This window comes from Festucalex cinctus, chromosome 11 (assembly GCF_051991245.1).
Source record: "Festucalex cinctus isolate MCC-2025b chromosome 11, RoL_Fcin_1.0, whole genome shotgun sequence".
NCBI lineage: Eukaryota > Metazoa > Chordata > Actinopteri > Syngnathiformes > Syngnathidae > Festucalex > Festucalex cinctus.
In genome coordinates, this window is record NC_135421.1 from 8,485,715 (window position 1) to 8,505,850 (window position 20,136).

At 40.7% G+C, this 20,136-nt stretch overlaps 1 protein-coding gene across 1 annotated transcript in view; it reads left to right on the forward strand.

Moving 5' to 3' along the window:
* LOC144030196 (aryl hydrocarbon receptor-like) overlaps positions 1 to 19,513 on the forward strand; it is a 48,770-nt gene extending 29,257 nt beyond the window's left edge. The window contains exons 4-11 of the mRNA XM_077536273.1: positions 3,606 to 3,695; positions 5,763 to 5,895; positions 6,713 to 6,846; positions 9,026 to 9,228; positions 9,319 to 9,428; positions 10,933 to 11,074; positions 11,179 to 12,781; positions 14,486 to 19,513. Coding sequence (XP_077392399.1) covers positions 3,606 to 3,695; positions 5,763 to 5,895; positions 6,713 to 6,846; positions 9,026 to 9,228; positions 9,319 to 9,428; positions 10,933 to 11,074; positions 11,179 to 12,781; positions 14,486 to 14,626 — 2,556 coding nt within the window. The 3' untranslated portion in view covers positions 14,627 to 19,513. The remainder of the gene's footprint in view (positions 1 to 3,605; positions 3,696 to 5,762; positions 5,896 to 6,712; positions 6,847 to 9,025; positions 9,229 to 9,318; positions 9,429 to 10,932; positions 11,075 to 11,178; positions 12,782 to 14,485) is intronic.
* Positions 19,514 to 20,136: the final 623 nt, after the last annotated feature.

Below are 20,136 nucleotides of genomic sequence, written 5' to 3' on the forward strand. Positions count from 1 at the left end.
ATTAGACCTGTAATGTAAGGGTGCTGAAATGTAGGAACGTAATTAGCAAATTTGAGATTTTTGGGAAACAAAGGAAAATGCTCACCATGCCGAACATTTCTGTATAGTACTGCTCGTTTGGCTACATAACATTATTACTTCAATAATATGTAGTAAAGCCATCAGTGGTGCTGTAGTTTCCCCCCGGCAAAAATAATCTTTCTAGGAAACAATCCCTCCCCCAGAAAATATCCAATCTTAACTAAATAGTGTTGGTAAATGAAAGCTGAATGCAAATAGCTAAATGCTAATAGTTGAATGCTAATGAAGGAAATAGATAAATTTTGTGAAAATTACAAAGTAATTAACTATGAATTACTAGTAGTAGTAGTAGTAGTAGTAGTAGTTAGGGCTGGGTATTGCCGCTAACCTCACGATACGATACGTATCACGAAACAGGGGTCGCGATACGTATGTATCCCAATACTTGATCGTCAAGGCGATACGTATCCCGATATATTACATTACAAGTTTCTTGCATTTTATGACAACAGTCATATGTATACCTAAAGGATATGTTTGTTATGCTGACTGACAAAAATATTTTTGTTAGCAGCTCTTCTGGTTTACCACCTATCGGCATGCCTGGTCTAAAATATGTGCAGAGCAAGGAGCAGCTTTCACAGACACACCGGGAACATTTATTAATAGGCATGAGCCGATTGAGCAAAAATATCAAAAGTATTAAAATTACAGCTCTAAAATTCTGAAATCTGAAATTTTTTTTCACGTAACACATTCTATTTCGTTTTTAAATAAAATATACGAAAATTGGTACATTAAGACACATGCTATGTTAAGTTTGTAAGTAAATAAATGTTGATATTCTTCCTTGCTTTCATTTTTCTTAGCAAAACACCGTGTCCAATCACTGGTAAGCTATTTTTGCATTAATTGAAGGCAATTAACTTCAAAGACGCTGCTGGTTTTTATTTTTTAGGTACAATGCAAGCTGCAAAGGCAAACGTTAACTGCCTATTTAAAGTTAACGAGCAATATCGATTCTGACGCCAGTGTATCGATACATGTATTGTAATGAGGCCCGCAACGATATATTGCCGTATCGATTTTTTTGAGCACACCCCTAGTAATAGTAGTAGTAGGAGAAACAGTAGTAGTATTACTAGTAATTATTAAGTAGTAACTTGTAGTTAAATGACAAATACAAATTTACAATTTCTGATATGCTGCGATTGGTTGGCATCAGTCCAGGGTGTCCCCCGCCTACTGCCCAGAGCCAGCTGAGATAGGCGCCAGCAGCCCCCGCGACCCTTGTGAGGAATAAGCGGTCAAGAAAATGGATGGATGGAAATTTCTGATATGATATTCAGTTGGGATACATGTATATCCCTTAGCATAATGTCCCTGAATATATTTGCAATGTACAGTCGGAGGGGAGATTTGATCTCTCGTCCTCCTGGGTACTGAACAACGCACTATACCAAGTGCGCTACTGAGCAGTATCAGAGAACAGCTAATGCCAATCAGTTGTTTGTATGGCGTGCAAAGTGGGACTTAGAAAAAAATTCAGTGTCAGTCCATTGAAAATCAATGAGGAAAAATGTATCTTTAACGTTAAATTGTGCAAGTACTGTAAGTAATGTGGAATCAGACGCTACATAGCCCGGAAGGTGTGAATTTTTGAAGCAAGTTGAAATTTGAATGGTGTACATTGGAAGTATTATGTGGGAGTTGTTTCTCTGCAAAAAAAAAGTGAGGAGAATAAAAATACGAATAACATATGTGGGAATCGCAAAAGTAGCTTATGTTTCTTTCATACAAAACTATACCCTTCGTATCATTAAACTGCTTTTATCAGTTTGGTGGCCGTTAATGTGAAATCCTCAGCTTTGACATTTAGGTGTTGATGTTTATCGTGGAAGAAGTGTGGCAGATAATTGCAGTGACTCTGTGTGTGTGTATGTGTGTGTCCAAAAGAATAACATGAAGTCTCCAGCATTAGTCACTTGCTGAACCCCCGCAGCCGCCCCTGGCCTGGTTTGGGAATGAGATGGCTGTGCTTCTATGCATGTTAGTGTTGACATTTTTGTGTGTTTGTTGTGACCCGTTTGTTTACGGAATGTTGGTAAATGCAGAAAGGGCATGTGCGCGCTAGGTGAGCTGGAAATATCAGTGCTCCGATTCACCTAAGAGGCTTCTTTACATCCTTTTTCAACCTTTATAGGTGTTGCCATGCTTAGCAACAAATAGCAATAGATAACAAAAAAAGAAAAAATACAAAAGGTCAATGTGTTGGGTGAAAATGACGCAAAGTATACTATATAACTAAAGGTGGTGGAGTCAGGTGGACAAAGCCAGGCAAAAAGGACATGGCAAATGCTAAAATTTCGGCAAAATGTCAAATTGGACCTGCGCAAGAGACAAATGAAAATCAAGATGTTCTTACTATAAAATGGTGAAAAAAACAGTACACACTGAAGAACAGTAAAAATACACAGAATGCTAAAGACAAACAGTTACGAGACCAACGGAGGTTAAAATTTGAACTATATCGATGTCTCCTTTCTGCCACAGCTGCACCTATAAACCAGCTGATTGCCAAATGGAAAGCAGGTGTGCAACAAGGAGGCTCCACCCACCAATACTCATCAAGGCAAATAAAACACAAACTATGCAACTATAGCCAATAGTACTCTAATTACCCCGGTTTAGTGCCTGTATGTTGAGTAGCTTCTCTCTGTAGCTTCTGTTTGTTCCTATGCACCGATGGAGCAATTCTTTTTGGGGTCCTTCAAGGAGGTGCTGCTCTCCCACTTGGGAATCCATCGTTCTGCTAGGCAACTTCAATGTACAAGTCCCCTGTGGGACTCAGGACAGATGATGGGTACCTGTAGGCCAATGAGAATGAGTCTTCAGCGGTTGCTTTGGCCAAAATTCAGGAAGTAGTTCAATGAGGTCATGGAGAACAACTTTCAGGCAGTTTTGAGGAATTCCTGGTCCATCATTAAACGCCTAAAAAGGGGTAAACAGTGCACCATCAATACTGGATAGGGCACTAAAGATGTTGTGGTGCAGAGTAAGGGAGAGGGACGTTTTTGTTGTGGAGTTCTTCTAAGATGGGTTCTTGATGCTTGGGTCCTGATAATTCCTTGGTGAGTGGGTGTTTTCAGTTGCTGTCATTGGACTATGTTCATATGTCATTCTACTACTTCTTAACAATAATCTGAATTCTGTGGCAGCTTATATCTTCATGTAGGCTTCCACTTATACAAAGCACCAACACACTGCCATCGCCAGACAAAATAAATAAATAAAATCAAGGACATTGCGTGCCTTAAATATATTTGAAGAGAAACACTTCTTCTTAATAGCCAATTAATTGTTAGTGACATGACCCCAAAATATAATACTCTTAACAGATTCCTTTGCAATGCATGTTATTGTACCTTGAGGTGACCTAAATGTGCACACTGATGTTTGTTGTGTTAATTTCATTCTGGGTAAACATTATGTAACAATCATATGTGACTAAAATTAGCAGCATGACTTTGCCACTCTGTTCACTGCTGCTAGACTTAACATAAACTCTGGGTTTCTTCCTCTAGGCTCTCAATGGGTTTGTCCTGGTCATCACTGCCAGTGGTACCATCTTCTTCTCCTCGCACACCATCCAGGATTACTTGGGCTTCCACCAGGTCACTGATCACATTTATCATTCAGCTTTATGATTTATCACCTCACTTTTGGATGAATAGGTTGCATGCAGCATCTGCTGTTAACTGCTCAACATAGACGTGTCGTCGTCATTTTGCGCAACCTCCTTAGCTTGTTTATGTTTTTACAGCAAAATGTTTTGCGTGAAATTGTACTTGAATCTCCCAGCATTGTCACTTCTCCTGTGTTCATCTCACTGATCTGTATATATTACTGGATATCCGATAGCCCAGAGACGCCCGCACAAGCCGTTGAAGCGACAGGGCAGCCATCTTACTCCTCCCGTCTCGCGAGCAGACTACTTTTTAAACCACTTTGAAGACCCAATTTCTTTTATCACTCTGTTGCTAGACCCCTGTTGTTTCTACTAAGTACTATCTTAAATGTTCTCTAATTTCGAGACTGTGAATGTATAGCATCGTATGCCGAGAAACGTTTCTTGGGAGGAGTATTATTATATATAGGAGCTATTCAGATCAGTGGTTCATCTTCTTCGCTGATTATTCTTCTACGCTTTCCGTTAACTCCCTGTGGAAGTGCTACAGCTCCACTCCAGACTTGGCATATGTATTACAGCCGCTAAACGTCCTAGGCGTCTTCTTTTGGGTACTTGCATATCTTGAAACATTTCTGTCTGTACAATATTTGTTTGAGGAATGAAGCTTCCGTGTGAACAGGGCTTTTATGAGTTAGTATCAAAAATCTTAAAATTGCATCTCAAGTGGACTGGGAGCCAAAACAAATAGGCTAGTATCAGAGTAATATGATGAAACCTTCTTTTTCTCGTCAGGAGTCTTGCTGCAGCAGTTTGTATTAAATGCTGTCTTTTAATAAATATGCAGAGATATAATAAGGCAACTCTGCCAATTCAAGACATGCATTGTTTAATCTCAGCAAGGCATGCCTACAGATTGCAGCAATCGCGCGGGTTAGTTCGCTCTCATGATTTATACTGTATAATTAGGTATCATTGGCACATATTATATTTATGTATAATATGAACAAGCAGAAGCATGTAAATGCTGAGCAATTGAGGACTGAGTACTGATCCCTGTGGGACTCCACAGAAAACATTGCAATATTAGAGGTCATATTTCCATGGATTAAACAGTGTGTCATTCCTTAGAGAAAAAAATCTAAACCAATAAAGTGCTGAGCCTGTGATAGCAATGCACATTGGATTGCTGATCTCTTAAGCCTAATTTATGCCTCCACGTTTGCTCTCGCGTTGATGACCGGCGTAGATCACATGATCTACGCGAGCCATGAATTTCAAGTGCCGCGTAGCTCGTGGCCGGCTGCGGTGCACACGTCGCCAATCCTTGCACGCCGTAGATGGCGGGGCGTAGCTCGCTCGTGATTGGTCCGTTCGATGGTGTACTCGGCTTTTTTTTTTCCCTCTTCCCACCCCCAGCCCAGATAGTTTCCGTGAAGGCAACTGGCGACGCAAATCGACTTCCTGCTCGGAGACCATGGCTGTGCATGTGTATATGTGCCTGGGACGAGAGGCGGAAAACAACAACAACTTAATAAATAAAAAAAAATAAATAAAAAAATGTGTTCGCTAAGCGCGTGGCTGTTGTGTTTTGGCGAGTTTACGGCCGACACCGGTGCAAATTGGCAATAATTAATTGCCACGGTGATGAGCCGACTCTCCCCCCGGCTTTGTTTCGTGTTTCTGAATAAATTGAGCTTCCTGTATTCGGCATAAAATGGAGAGGAATCTCCACTCTGTGGCGTCCCAGCCATAGCGACAGCGGGACTTGGTGTGAAACTCCAGCAGACACCGATGTGTATTGCGCACAAGTTGGAAGGCAAACGCACGAGCGGAGCTCCGCCGTGACGTCTCCGCGTGAGGGTGCCACGGCCCTCTGGATCGGAATCACTGATCTCGGATTAAATTCATGTATCCAAATATATCCAATTACTATTCTTCAACTAACTGGAGGGGAATACCATATCTGTTAAATTTAGGATGCTGTCATGCCTCACTTGGTCGTGGCTCAGAATTTGACTCCCCATTTCATCCTTTTTTTTTTTTTCTCTAGACCGATGTCATGCACCAGAGTGTTTATGAGCTGGTCCATACGGAAGACCAGCAGGAGCTCAGGAGGAACTTACACTGGGCGTTGAATCCACCTCCTGCAGCACCGGCCGCCATCAGCCAGGATTCGCCTCCAGGTTGTTGTCTCTTCTGGATGTTATCACTTCATCAATTAAGACCATATCAGAAAGAAGATCCACAAACTACACAAGGGGGCATACAATCTTGAGGGTCTTTCCTCCTGCTGCCTGCCAAAGTGCAAGAGTAGGACTAGTTAAAATCTCTCAAGATGCCATGGCACGTCTAACAACTTTCTTATATTAATAATGAGTCAGAGAATGATTCTGAGATACAATTGAGAGAAGGCTCAATTGTTATATTATATTTGTACTGAACCAGTTGAAATACATTCTCTTCCTTCCTCTTCTTCGTTGGGACAAAAAGGGGACTCCCTTTTTCGATGATGACTTAACTACAACAAAGAGCCCTTGTTGGCATACACACATTGGGAATTCAAAATCAGACGGTTAAGTACACACAGTTTAGGCAGTAAGCCATAAGACTGTCCCTCAGGTCAGGTCACATGACCTCCTAATCTTCAGCGGGCTTACGTGGTGAAGTGGTCCCCATCTGTATTTTGGTTGTAAGATGCTTATGTCTGTGTCTTTGGATTTTAGCAATGTGTTCAAGATAAGACCTATAGCTCTGGCACAAACTGTTGATCCCAAGCCACAAGTGTTATCGCTGTAGTACAACTTGGACAGTGCAACAAGGTGTTTTTAGTGATAAATTTGTCATTAATCCAAAGGTTGAACATGATTCGGACATTAGGGCAACCAAATCTTTTCTTTCTCTTGAATCTTACAGCACAATTGACTGTGTGAAAGACCGGTAATAACATTCATCATGTTTTGTGCTGTATTTGCTAGCAATTTCATTTTCTTGCATTCATAGAGGTGGAACCGGACAACAGCTCATCCATGGTCACATATAACCCTGAGCAGCTTCCTCCAGAGAACTCGTCATTCCTGGAGAGGAGCTTTGTGTGTCGCTTTCGCTGCCTACTGGATAATTCCTCTGGCTTCCTGGTAGGTTATGCAGCAAACCATGCTATATGTACAATATCTACAAAGTCATTAAATGAATACTGAATAGACTCCAGTAGGACTGGGAAATTATTGATCAAGTAAAATCTTTGGCTCATTTTTTTCCTTCATGCCCAGTTAAAGTGCAAATGATTATAATACAAAAAAACATGGTCGCAACAGATAAGAGCTACTTTCGAAAAGGGGCACCATTTTGTCGGTAAAACCCCCTGTAGCAAAAAAAGATCCGCAAATCAGCAATATTAGTTTTGAATTATTGACAAACATACATTTTTGGACAAAAATCTCGATTTTGAGATTTCTCAAAAAATAATCCCTATTGTGAAGGTTGTTAAATGCCTTGTACGTAATAATGTATTATCAATAACAAAATGTTTTGATCATTTCTTGATGTCGTCAATTTCATGAGATGCCTATGGAAGATTACATGCCACATCATCGATGCATCACAAATGAACCGTTTGCTTTGGTCGCAGAGTATCACCACAAATTTCCACTTTATGCTTTTCTAAGTGGGGTGAAATTAAAAATTAAAATCAAATATGAGCTATAAAATGTGAAATTTGAAGATGAGACAAACAGTCTCTTTCAACCACTTATAAATACTGTACACTATATAGTGTTCCTTATGTATTTAACTGAAAAAATATGCATTTGAACAATTAATATATTTTCTTTATGTGACCAAATGCATTTGAGAAAATCACATACATAGACTATTATTGTCATAGGCCAGCCAAATCTTTTAATTAACACAATTATTAAAAAAAAAAAAAAAAAAAAATCACATTGCGGTAATTTGACCTAATGTAAAAAAAAAAAAAAAAAGGATCAACAATAACCAAACTTTGGCTGATGCTGCCTCAGAAGATGAATTGTAATGTGATCTTCAATGTTGAGGCTGCTTTCATCTGTTGAGTGGTCAGACTTCTGAAATTTTTAATGCGCTGAAATCTCGGACAATGTCCATATTTGGTATTGGAATTGACTTTCCAGTTGCATGCCAACAGTTCCTGAAGGTTTGGGGTCAATGAACCTTTGAAAGATGTATGTACCAAAACTTTAAACCTTTTTTTGATAAAACTAGGGATTTCAACTCTGTAACGTTGCCAATTTTTGAGATATGCCCATGTATTATGTTTGTCTGTGTGCCCTGCGATTGGCTGGCGACCAATTTAGGGTGTACCCCGCCTACTGCCCATAGCCAGCTGAGATAGGCTCCAGCACCCCCCGCGACCCTTGTGAGGAACAAGCAGTTCAGGAAATGGATGGATGCCCATGCATTATGCATCTTTTTAAATGGAATTAAGTGTAGAATTACAATATTAAATAGATATCTCAATATTTATTATATTTATAATATTTTAGGACCCTTTTGCCATAGCCGGTCACAATTTGGAATTGGTTCAGGTTTGCAGCAGTCCGTTGCAAAGTATGTTTAAAGGTTAAAGCAACCAAAGGGGGGGTAGGGGGGGGGGGCATAGCCTGACCAACTTCTTTCTAGGGATATTGATAGATACTGCAACCAACAATCTCATTATTAAGAATGTAACCACTTTGCAGTGTAATCACACCAAAATGATATTCAATTAATGTTTTTTTTTTTCTCTTGTTTTTTTTCTCAACCGGCACCCTCTCACTCTCACTACACACACTCCCATTCCACTTCACTCATCCAATCACAAGCCACTGTCACCTTTTTCTTCATCTCATATCAACTGTATGTACTGATGTCCTTTTGCACAGTGCCCCTTAGTGTTCGGACTGAGACACCACATCACTCAAGTCCACCCAACTCAGCTTTATTTATAGAACACTTTAACAACTGCAACTATAACAGAGTGCTGTACTCAATGTTGAAAATAAAACATAGCATGCTACCATTTAGCTGAATGTATTCTAAAACATGTAATATTTGAGTGAAAGTTATGCCATGTTCAAGAAAAGTTTGTAGTGTGTATGTTTACATTTAAAAAACATTAAGTATCAGTGCTACCCTGCATCGGCAAGCAAATCAAATGAGCAACCAAGTGTCTGTATTTTGAACAAACAATCAAACTAACATAAATCGATCCATCCCATGGTTTTTAGCATCTAGTTTTTATAAATGCTAGCTAAGGTGTGACAATAAAGTTACAAATCAACATTCCCTTGTTTGCAGGCTCTGAACTTCCAGGGCAGGCTCAAATTTCTACACGGACAGAACCAACGGCAAGAAAACGGAGGAAAGGCGCCACCGCAGCTTGCGCTTTTTGCCATCGCAACTCCTCTGCAACCTCCGTCCATCCTGGAGATCAGGACCAAGAACATGATCTTCAGAACCAAGCATAAGCTGGACTTTACACCGCTGGCTTGTGATGCAAAGTAGGCTTCAAAATATGGTTCCAGTGCAGGAAATGGAACATATTCAGATTGCGCCAAGACCACTGATTTGGATTGTATGTCTCTCTTCAGGGGGAAAATAGTCCTGGGGTACACAGAGGCTGAACTGCGGGTACGAGGATCTGGTTATCAGTTCATCCATGCCGCAGATATGTTGTACTGTGCAGAAAATCATGTCAGAAGTAAGTTTTGTTTTCTTTCAATTCAATACACAAAGCATACCATGAGTGATCTAAATCAGCGTTTATGTGTTGCGTATCAGTTTCACATTTTTCACCGACTAGCCTCTCACGTTCGCCTCATCGATGAGTCCAACATGTCTTCGTATTACTGTAGGTGCTGAATCATCACTGTGGCGTTTCTGACAGGACGTCACGCTTTGACAAAGCCTGTAAACAATGAACTGTCTGGTATTGTACAGCGTGAAACGATCCACAATTTTAAGTTGAATTATTTTCCTCGGCCATGTTTGAATCCCGTCACTGTTTTTCTTTACTAGCTGTTTTCGCAATAGATGATACTCCTGCCGCTACTCTGTTCACTGTGTTCATCCCCTGGCATGGCGGCTGACTGACGTCATAAATGAATCAATAACGAAATTTGTTGCCAATACTTCAAAAACATATCAATTTTTAGTAATTTTAGCGATTTGTTGCTGCTGCCCTTATTCAGCCTTTCTTTGTGTGCGGCCGGTCGACTACTAAATGGTAACCTTTCTCTGCAAGGTGAATTCCCTGCGATATTTGTGAGAATACATCATGAACTAAACCCCCATGATTGTAGTTTGGACCAATCACAGAGCACATTGTGTTTGATGCGTAATATGCAGCTGTGACGAAACCAGGAATCCAGCGCCGATGCCAGGGCAAACAAGCAAACCCGAACGTGGACAATGGACTCTGCAATTAATTTTGTTCTTGCAGATTTACTCACCGTTTCCTTGTTGAATGCTTTGTGCATTTTTAGCTGGTAAAGATGTTTGTGCTTTTTTTCCCCCTTCGAGGAGAACGAAGACGACATTTTCATCCATGGCCGTGATTGGTCAAAACAAACATGTAAAATACTACATCGTCCAAGCAGCTCGAAGTATTGTACAGAATGTCCCGCCTTACCCGAGCAAATCACCGTGAAGTAGTCCCAGATTGATATTGTGGAGTGAGTGAATCACAATTTCAATCTGGCTATTGCCAGGTTTACCAAATGGCTCGCTGATCAAAATCAACTGACACTTACATGCTAGACAGTGTCAGTTCATGAGATGTCCGTTCTATGGAATACGTACGGAACACAGCATATTTTGAATGTAGCCTTGTCAAAAAAGTTGAGGATGCCGGTCCAACCCTGTCAGAGAGTTAAAACAGCTTTTGCTAGTAATCCCCGGGGATTACGGAGCAGATTGAGTAAAGCTGTAGAGCTGCCAGAGAAGAAGATGGGAACGGGAGGGGCGGGGGTCTACAAATCCACTGCATAAGCAAAGCATCACAGATGACCCAGCACTAACACATTGTAAGGACAAATACCTCAGAGGCCAGATATGTTACGCTCACCAGTGCGGTTCAAGGGTCAATGTACTACTTTAGTCAATGTGCAAAACAAACAAACACAAGATTAAACATGAAACCACACTGCCATCCGTGCATGGGCCACCCGATGCAACAACACTGACTGTATGTGTTTGTGCTGCAGTGATGAAGACTGGGGAGAGTGGACTGACCGTGTTCAGGCTGCTCACCAAGGAGAACCGCTGGAAATGGGTGCAGGCCAACGCTCGTCTGGTTTACAAAAATGGCAAACCCGACTACATCATCGCCACCCAGAGGCCCCTTTTGTATGTTTTTTTTTTCTGTTAAACTCAAAACTGAAAATGAAGTTGTTATTCGTACACGACGACCAAACACATTCCACTTCATAATCTTGTTTTCTTGTTTGCAGGGATGAAGAGGGAGGAGAACACTTGCGAAAACGCTCCATGCATTTACCCTTTACATATGCTACAGGCGAGGCCTTGCTTTACCAGTCTAACCATCCCATTGCGGGCTTCAGAGATAGCGTTTCTGAAAAGAACAGTACTAAGTCAAAGAAGAGTCGGACTGACAGGTTGTTGAGGGATGGTCTGGACCCGGGCTCACTTCTTGGGGCCCTCATGAGCCAGGATGAGTCGGTGTACGTTTGCCAGCCTGCCCTAGAGCCCAAAATCTCCTTTCACAGCAGCTTTTTTGGAGACCAAATGGGCTTCTCTGACTCTAAATCCGGTTTGCACAGAAGCTGGGACACACCAAGCAATGGTGAAGTGGATCAAAGTATCACAGAACCTGTTACCAGCTTTGACCCACTGCTTGCTACTCTGGACTCTCTCTCACTGGAAGGGCAAGGTGTCGTGGATTCGGAAGATGGCGGCTGTTCAAACGGGGAGTTGTTTGGGGCTCTAGAGGGTTTGGGGCTGAGCGCTGAGGATCTTGAGCTTCTCCTGTTGGATGAAAGGATGATTCGAGTTGAGATCGACCCGGAGCGTGTGCCCACCTTGGATGACCTACTAACAAATGATGAAATTCTTTCATACATCTATGACTCAATTGAAGGAAAGACTGATTCGGCTGACCAGGGAGGACAGGTACCCTGCAATCCCTCAGTGAGTGCAACAACTGTGTCAGTGTCTGAAAGCACTCTCACCTCTGACCCAAATGTGAAAATGCAGTTTCCTCACCATAAGCCTGCTGTGGCCGGGAAGGCTCCCATCGTCCAGTTGTCCCAGCAGATGCAAAAGCACCTCAGCACGTGCTCAGGCAAAGGGGCACACAACTGGGACCACCAGAGTGAGCATTTGACCAATACCTTAGTCAACGGAGACCTGATAGGACATGTTGAAGCTTCCCCCAACCGACAATGGTCAGCCCAAGACATTCTCATGAATGTGGGGATACAATTGGAACACGTGAACTCACCTCAAACTGTTTTCAATGGCAAGACGTCAGAACTAGATGGGGAACTTCTTCAACAGCATGCAAGCTACCTTCAGCAGCAGCAGCAACAGCAGCCCCTGATACAGAGCCCGCCCTCACAGCAGTGCCATGCCAAACAGAAAGACGCCAACCTAAACGGACTATGTGGCATCTCCAGCACAGAACAGTCGGTAATAAAATCACAGTGGCAGGACTTTGGCTTCGGAGAGGGTTTGGGTCCGTGCCTCAATAACAGCCAAAAAACTCATGCGGACACATCGTTAGATTCCTGCATGGATTACAGCATCCCTGACATTGACAATCCGGATTACTCTGTTAACGGCGGTGGTTTGTTCGGGAGCAGTGGACTTCAGCACAGGGCCGAGTCCACGGTTTCAACATTCCAGGGGATTACCCAAAAGCGGCAGCAGGAGCCGATTCCGGTTCCTTTAGCCCAGGTCATCTCCAGCCTGTCCCAGTGTCCGCCTCCGAATGCCTCACTGGAACAAATCTTGGCAGTTGGCAAACCTTGTCGGCAGTTGGACCATTACAGCATGGTGGCCTCGGACATGCCTCACGAACCCAATCACGGCAAGGTAAGAAACAATGAACTTGGATCTTTCAGTACTCAGGGAACCGCATGGTCAATCATTCTCAGGACTTTACTTCAATTCTTCAACACCAAGTTTTTTTCATTAATTAATATTTATTTCAGGTAGCCAGGGACAGACTAGCAAATAAATTAGTCTAGAAACCAGCGAACGAGTCTGGACACAGCTGCCCTCAAGCGCATTTCTGAGACCAAACAGACAGCAGAAAGAACCAATCAGCAAAGAGTGGAAGTTACATTTTTGGGAACTTCATATGTATTTTGAGTTTTGACCTAGTGGAGTTGCCGTAGCTGACGAACAATTATAGCCTCAGATCATGTAATCACATTCTTACTAATTTAATGTGCATGTTGCAAGTTGTCTCCGTCCTATTGGTGGCATTTTCACCGTCACCACGGAAAATAATGCTGCGGAGAAATCAATTTAATCATGTTAGGTGGCCTTAGCGATAGTGTTGTTCCGATACCGTTTTTTGGTCCCCGATACCAATTCCGATACCTAGCTTTCCGGTATCGGCCGATACCGATACCTAAGGTTTTTTTTTTTTGCAGTGAACATGTCACATATCAGTGAATGTCGTGCACCAGCAAGACACAAGATGCTGCATCCAAAATCCTATATTAGCGCTGGAATTGTTTTAATGCAGTATCGGCGCCTCTGCCGACTACTTAGTGAGTGGCAACCCAAAATGGTCACCGGTGGCTTCACTTTTCGCGACGGCGAGTGAGCGTCATTATTAGTCTTGACACACGTTATCGTTTTAAATAAATGCTTCCAATGACATCAGCTGCTGTTTTTTTTTATTTTATTATTATTTTTTAATAACTATGTTGTTCTGGTCGTTTAACTCATTTGCTCCCAATAACGTGAAAATACGTTGTTGTTGTTTTATGTTTTAAGTGTCCCAAAGACGTATTTATACGTTTTTCTTGTTTGTTTGTTTTCGGTTTTTTTTTTTATACTAAAGCATACAGAAGGCTTTGATGCAGCTCTCAACTGCAAAGAACGGTTGCAGAAATGGTAGTTATTACACAAAGTGCCAGCAGAGCAAAGGAGATCAACCAGGGCCATCTAGAAAAAAAGCTGAATTACTTACAATTTTAAATAGATTTGTGAAAACTGATTAAACTTAGCTCTCTTCTAATGCTATTTTCTGCATAACGGAAACAGATCGAAACATACTTTTTTTTTCCTGATGAAAGAAGAGACTTTAATCTTTCTTTTGATAGGTGCCATGCTTTTATAGCAATAGAACACAATATTCTGCGGGCCATGCAAAATCAGTCAAAATCCAGTAAAACAGCCGGGAGTGAACGGGACTGCTTCTGTGAAAATGGCTGGGAGTGAATGAGTTAAAATTGAGTTTAATGCTGAAGAAGAAAAAACGGCGTGGGGGGGGGTCGGGGGCTTATTGAGGTCTACGAGATGACGGACATGCACCAAATCGTATTTGTCAGTGAGATGACATGCACAGAAAATGATTCCAAAAGTACTGACTCTTGGCTACATATGTATAAACTTAATACTGTTGTAATCAAGACTGCCTCAGCTGAGACCAAAGACATAATAAATAAACCAATAAATCTCCTCTAAATGTCAAAGTGTTTCAATCCAAAGCTACATAATTTTACATACCCGCAGCATTGCATCACTTCCCGCCCTTTTGTTCTTCCCTCCCGGACTGTGCAGATGGAGAATGGCAGCATCCTGACCACAGCGTACCCAGCCATGCCCAATGGGAATGGCACAGCGCCCCCTGCTGTCCAGATACCCTGCCCGGAGACTCTGCCTGGCCTCCCCGATCCGCCAGCGACCGGCTTCTACCTCTGACCAGCTGGCCGGTTCACTGCAAATGGCCAGAGACATGAACACACACGCACACACCCACATCCATGCGCGTGCACACACACACACACACTGACTGAACCAGCCTTATAACACGCAGATAAGACAACAAACAGAACTAATAATTGCTGTCATGTTTTTTTGTTTTTGTTTTGTTTTTTTTTGTTTTGTTTTTTGTCTGTTTGTTTTGGCCAAGGGGGTTCAGCGATCATTGTATTATTTTTATTATTTTTCAAGTCATATTATCATAAGAGTCCTTTGTTTACAACAATGCAGTTCTAGAGTTATGTGAATGAATACAGATGATGACAGATGATTCAGGGTTTTCTTTTTAGTGAAGGAGTAGCAGATGAACAAACGGGTTTGGTGTCGGGGTTGTTTGTCTGCGCTTCATGAATGTACAGACACTCAAGCGGAAAAAGGGAGGGAGGCTTTAGCACTAAATGAAACTTTTACTTTATCCATACTTCCATCAAATATCATTCACGTTCACAAACACTTCCTTAGATACACCTGGGTAATCAAATACAATGTCAAAATCTACCTTTTTGAAGATCATGATGCTCATTTATGGTTGACATGATATAGTCAGATATGGCTACCTAAGTCACCATACGCTAACATTTGGAGAGGAGTGGTGCATGTTTAAGATGATGGATGGATTTAAAGTGTGACCCAAAATTAACCTCTACTTCATGAAATTCACAAATCATCATCGATCATGGAATGTTTCACCTGCAAAAAGTGAAGGAACGTTGCAATTTTAACATCAAAGAAAACATCATCACCTTAGTGGAGATAATACTTGATCATGTTTATGTTTGAGAAGGCAGACTTTTTCACAGCTTGTGCAGGCGTACCTAATGAAGTGTCAAGGATGGGCTTCATTTGGTTAGAATGCTGCATTCCAGGATTGTCGGAAGTCGGAAATATCCGAGTTGAAATTTCCCAGTTCCGACCTCAAAGCGTTCGAGGTGAAAGTAAACTACCAAAATGGCGGATAGTGATAAATTGTTTTTTTTATTTTGGTCCTCAAAACTCAATTTGACCTTCAGAAAACTTACCTTTTTGCAATTTTGCTTCATTTATTGTTTTAATCTTATTTCATAAGCATTCCATACAGTTAATAGTTTACCGTATAATTTCATGCAGGAATATAGCGGCAATTGACCTTTCGCATAAGCTCCGCCCCCCTTAGTTACTGTTGCTAGTCCGTCAAGCTTGGTGACTCCGACAGCACAAGCCGTGACGGGAAGACTTACACCGGCGTGTATTAGTGATTTCTTTTGGAGCAATACCAGTGCAATATCCTTCAGATCGAGGCAAAAAGGTTTACAATATGCAGTGGAGGGTTATAGTCATAATATTAAATTAGCCAGCGAAGGGGACATACAGGACGCACGCTAAATCTGAGAAAACCCCATGACCTATACTTCAGATGCAACCAGCACAGCATTATGGACCAGTCGTGCTCTTGTACTACTGGGTAAGTTTTCTTACTTATATTAGTCTAGTATTGTTAAAATATGAGGATTACTGTTAGGTCAGCAAGTTAGCTAAACCTCGGTGTTTATAGCTAGCTAAACATTAGTGTTTTTGTTTTTGTTTTTGTCTTTGAAAGCATCAGATCAGTCATTGTTATTCTTTGTCCATCATAAAAAAAATATTTATGTCACCCTAGCCATGGATTTAATTAAGGTTAACAGCCTTCGAGCTGCTCCCTTGTCTGGTTCAACACTTGTACAGCAAGCACAAGGTTGGGATACTCCGGAGACGGGTGTCCGTTCACAAAATGCTGCATGAAAAATGAAAACAAGATAAGCTCGGGGTACTTATTAGGACGCTAAGTTTTCCAAAATTGACGAAGCTTTGTGTTAACGTTAGCTCGCAACATTTAGACAAATGCAAAAGCTAACAGAAGACATTAAACTAACATTAACCACTGACTGAACAAGCTTAACTTAGATGGCAATGACATTCTAGTAATATATATTATTGATTAATAGTAACTACAATAACTTTGATATCGTTTTGTTATTGCCCCGAAAGCAAACTACACTACAGCTAGCTAGTTAGCCCGATAGAGTTAGCATAGTCTTAGCTTAGCACAGTCCGATTTACATACTCCGTAGGCACACCGCTTCATCATTTTGGAGGTCCGGAGCTTGTTAATGGTTGTCACTCTTCTTCCGTAAAGTTTTATGGTGGTTAGCTGTCTCGTAAGCCATCAAATAAAATCAATCAGACTATGGACGTATCGAGAGCTGAGTAAAGCGTGACGGACTATGCTTACATAGCAACGGTTGATAAATGTGTGATTGGTCAATGCTCGTTTGGGGGCGGAGTTTGCGAAAGGTCAATACTGTCACGTACGTTGCGTTACTGAAGTTGTGTCAAATATTTATGAATGAAGAAAGCTATCCAGTTTTATACTCGAGTAAATTGTGTTTTGCCATTTAGAGTGACGTCACATTGTAGTCCGCCGGTGAAGTCGGGGTCCTTTTTTTTCTTCCAACTTCGCAAGTGGAATTTCCGAGTTCAAGGGGGCGTTCCCGCACACACTTCCTGGTTTGAACTCAGAAAATTCCGACTTCCGACCGTCCTCGAATGCAGCATTATTTGCTTCATTTTACATCTCAATGCTCCAAAAAAAAAAAAAAGCACAAAATCGAGCAAACAAACCAGTTGTCCATGCAACAAGAATGTAGTGCTTCATTTCATTGTTGAATAGTTGTCCCCCATCAACAATGAGATTAAATGTTTGAAAGAAGTATAGAAGATGGAGGAAATGCTTGGATGATATCCCGCACTTTATTTCAAGCAGCCATTCAACGCAGCAGCTCTGCAGTCAGGTCATAACAAACTGATTTGTTTTGCTTTTATGTGATTTCTGACTGATTTATGACATGACTAATGGCATCCACTTTCAGTAGACGCCCACACAAGCACAAACATTTCTATACAATTGTTCGTGTTCTCTTTATATTTCTCAAGTTGAATTATACAGTATATATGGAGTTGTACTTTTTATTATTATTATTATTATTATTATTATTATTATTATTATTGTTGACCATGTTGAGCAACGTTAACCTTGAGATGATTTTGGTGCGTTAATGCGTTGAACTGACCTGATTAGAGGATTTATTTGGAATGTCTGTATTTATTCACAATAATGGGTTCTTGATTGCTCTGAAGATTTAAAACAACATTCTCATCTCACCTCAAATTTTTGGAACAATTGCAAGGTGACCCACACTACATAAGTATTAATTAGCATTTTAAAAATTCAAGCCATACACCATCCTTCTTCACTTTGATTTTACTTTACTATTCACAAATACCACGAGAATTCAGCTAGTTGGCAAGGTTACTCTTCATCCACGCCAGAATCCATCGCAGTGCCAGTTAGGAAACTGGGAACCGAAATGAATAGTCAATGAATTGATTGTTAAAAATCTGGGTGATTGTTTGGTAGTGATGTTTGACAAATGGGCGCAAAGGGGCGTGCATCACTCAGCTGCAACCAGAAAAGGCGTCGTTGAGGCAGTCTTGACTAGTTTGTGGTCTGACGAGAGTGACCTCAGCTCATGCCATTTGTTCCATTTAGCATTTGTTGATTTTTGTTTAAAAAATATAAACAAACATATCTACGGGGAAAAACATACATTAAACATTTAAATTAACATGAATACTATTTTACACATAAATACGTAAATGATCAAGCAAATGTTCATCATGACCCCCCTGCACGAGTCATAAGAACTGAATATAGATATATACAGTACAAGAAACTCAACACACAGAAATAAAAATATTGTGTCAATCTTGTCATCTGAGTGACAAAGAACCTACTTCTCAAAATGGCACGCTTTTTAGAGCGATACTTTTGTGGCAAAAAGCATCCATCACCAATATGAGTTTTGGGAGCAGTTAACGAGCAGTTATGAGCAAAACCAAATGTGAGGATTCAGTGGAGAGCCCTAAAGGAAGGAACACAGTTGTGAATGTTTCTTATTCTTAGCTAAAAAATAAATAAATACATAAATAAATGTTTTTTTACAGAATGGCTGACGAGTGGCGTTGGGCGGCGGCGGCGGAAAGATGCTGAAGAGATTTTAATTGTTGAGATAATGTCATTACTAGTGGTATTAATATTATTGTTCTCTATGTTTTATGTTAAAATGTGATTTACACGTGGTTACGTCATTCGGATTGATTCATTTCCCTTCCCGATATTTTTTTCTTATTTTTTCTACAGCAGAACAGTTTGTTTGTTTGTTTGTTTTGTTTTTTTGCTATATTTAATATGATTGATGTGACTTATTAAAGTTGTGAAGACAAATATGTGTTATGTAAATATATATTAAAAAAACAAACAAATACAGGCGTGTACATAGTTTGGCGTCACTAGTTTCATACACTGTTTTCGCGACACTTGCTCCTTTGTCCCATTTTTTTTCTTTTTGCTTTGCTATTTTTTCTTTTCTTTTTTAAAGATGTGTAAATAGTGCAGCTCACACAACTGAGAACAAAACACTATGACAGCCTGGAAATGGTGCCATAATGCTGATGCTTCTAACGTAGGCGATATAACGTGAAGTCAAACACGCTAATGACAGGATAAAGTTGTTTGTCTTCTCTTCTTCCCTCTTACAAAAAAAAAAAAAAAAAGTTCTCAGTGATCATTGATCATGTTGTTGGACAAATTAACACCATCATGTTTGAGAGCCTGTTTGACTGACGCCCTCCTTCCACAAGGGGGCACCCTACAATATCTGTCAGTGTCGCTTTCCTGTGTGGAGCCCAACATGTGAAGGTGCTTTGTGTAGCATTTTAATTAACATCAATAAATCATCATTGCCACATTAAGCATGGGGAGTGTGTGGTACTGTTCATTTACTTGTCTGGAAAGAAAAGTGCTCCACCAACTTCACGTCAAAATTGTTTAGTTCAGTGAAACACAAGCTAATGTTAGCTAACATAGAAAGAGCGCTTAGTGGCTGGCAAGAAAATAATGGATGGTAAAGTATCAAAATCTATAGACATGCCTTGGATACATGTGAATTTATTTAGCTAGGAAATTTATCTAAAGTTAGCAATTTTGCATTATTCTACAAATATGACATTTTCAAATTATGAGAAATCCTGCAAAACTGCTTTCCTTTAAGCTATGTGCCCACTGGCAACCTTTGTTGCCACTCACAGAAATAAGCGCATGAACAAAATATATGTATCCATTCCCAGGTACAATGGTTATTTTTTGTTTTGTTTTGTTTTGTTTTTAACTCCAGTTACCTTTTTACAGGTAGATTTGCATTCGCCATGTGCTTGGAAACTTTTTTTTAATTGTTTTTTTTTTTTATAAACCAAAACCTTTGCCAAAGTTGTCTACTAGCATTTAAGTAGAAAAAGTTGTTTTGTTTTTTTTCTGTGAAACCGGGCCTATATGTTTTGTGACAAACTTCCAAAGGATTGAGATGTTTAAGAATTCT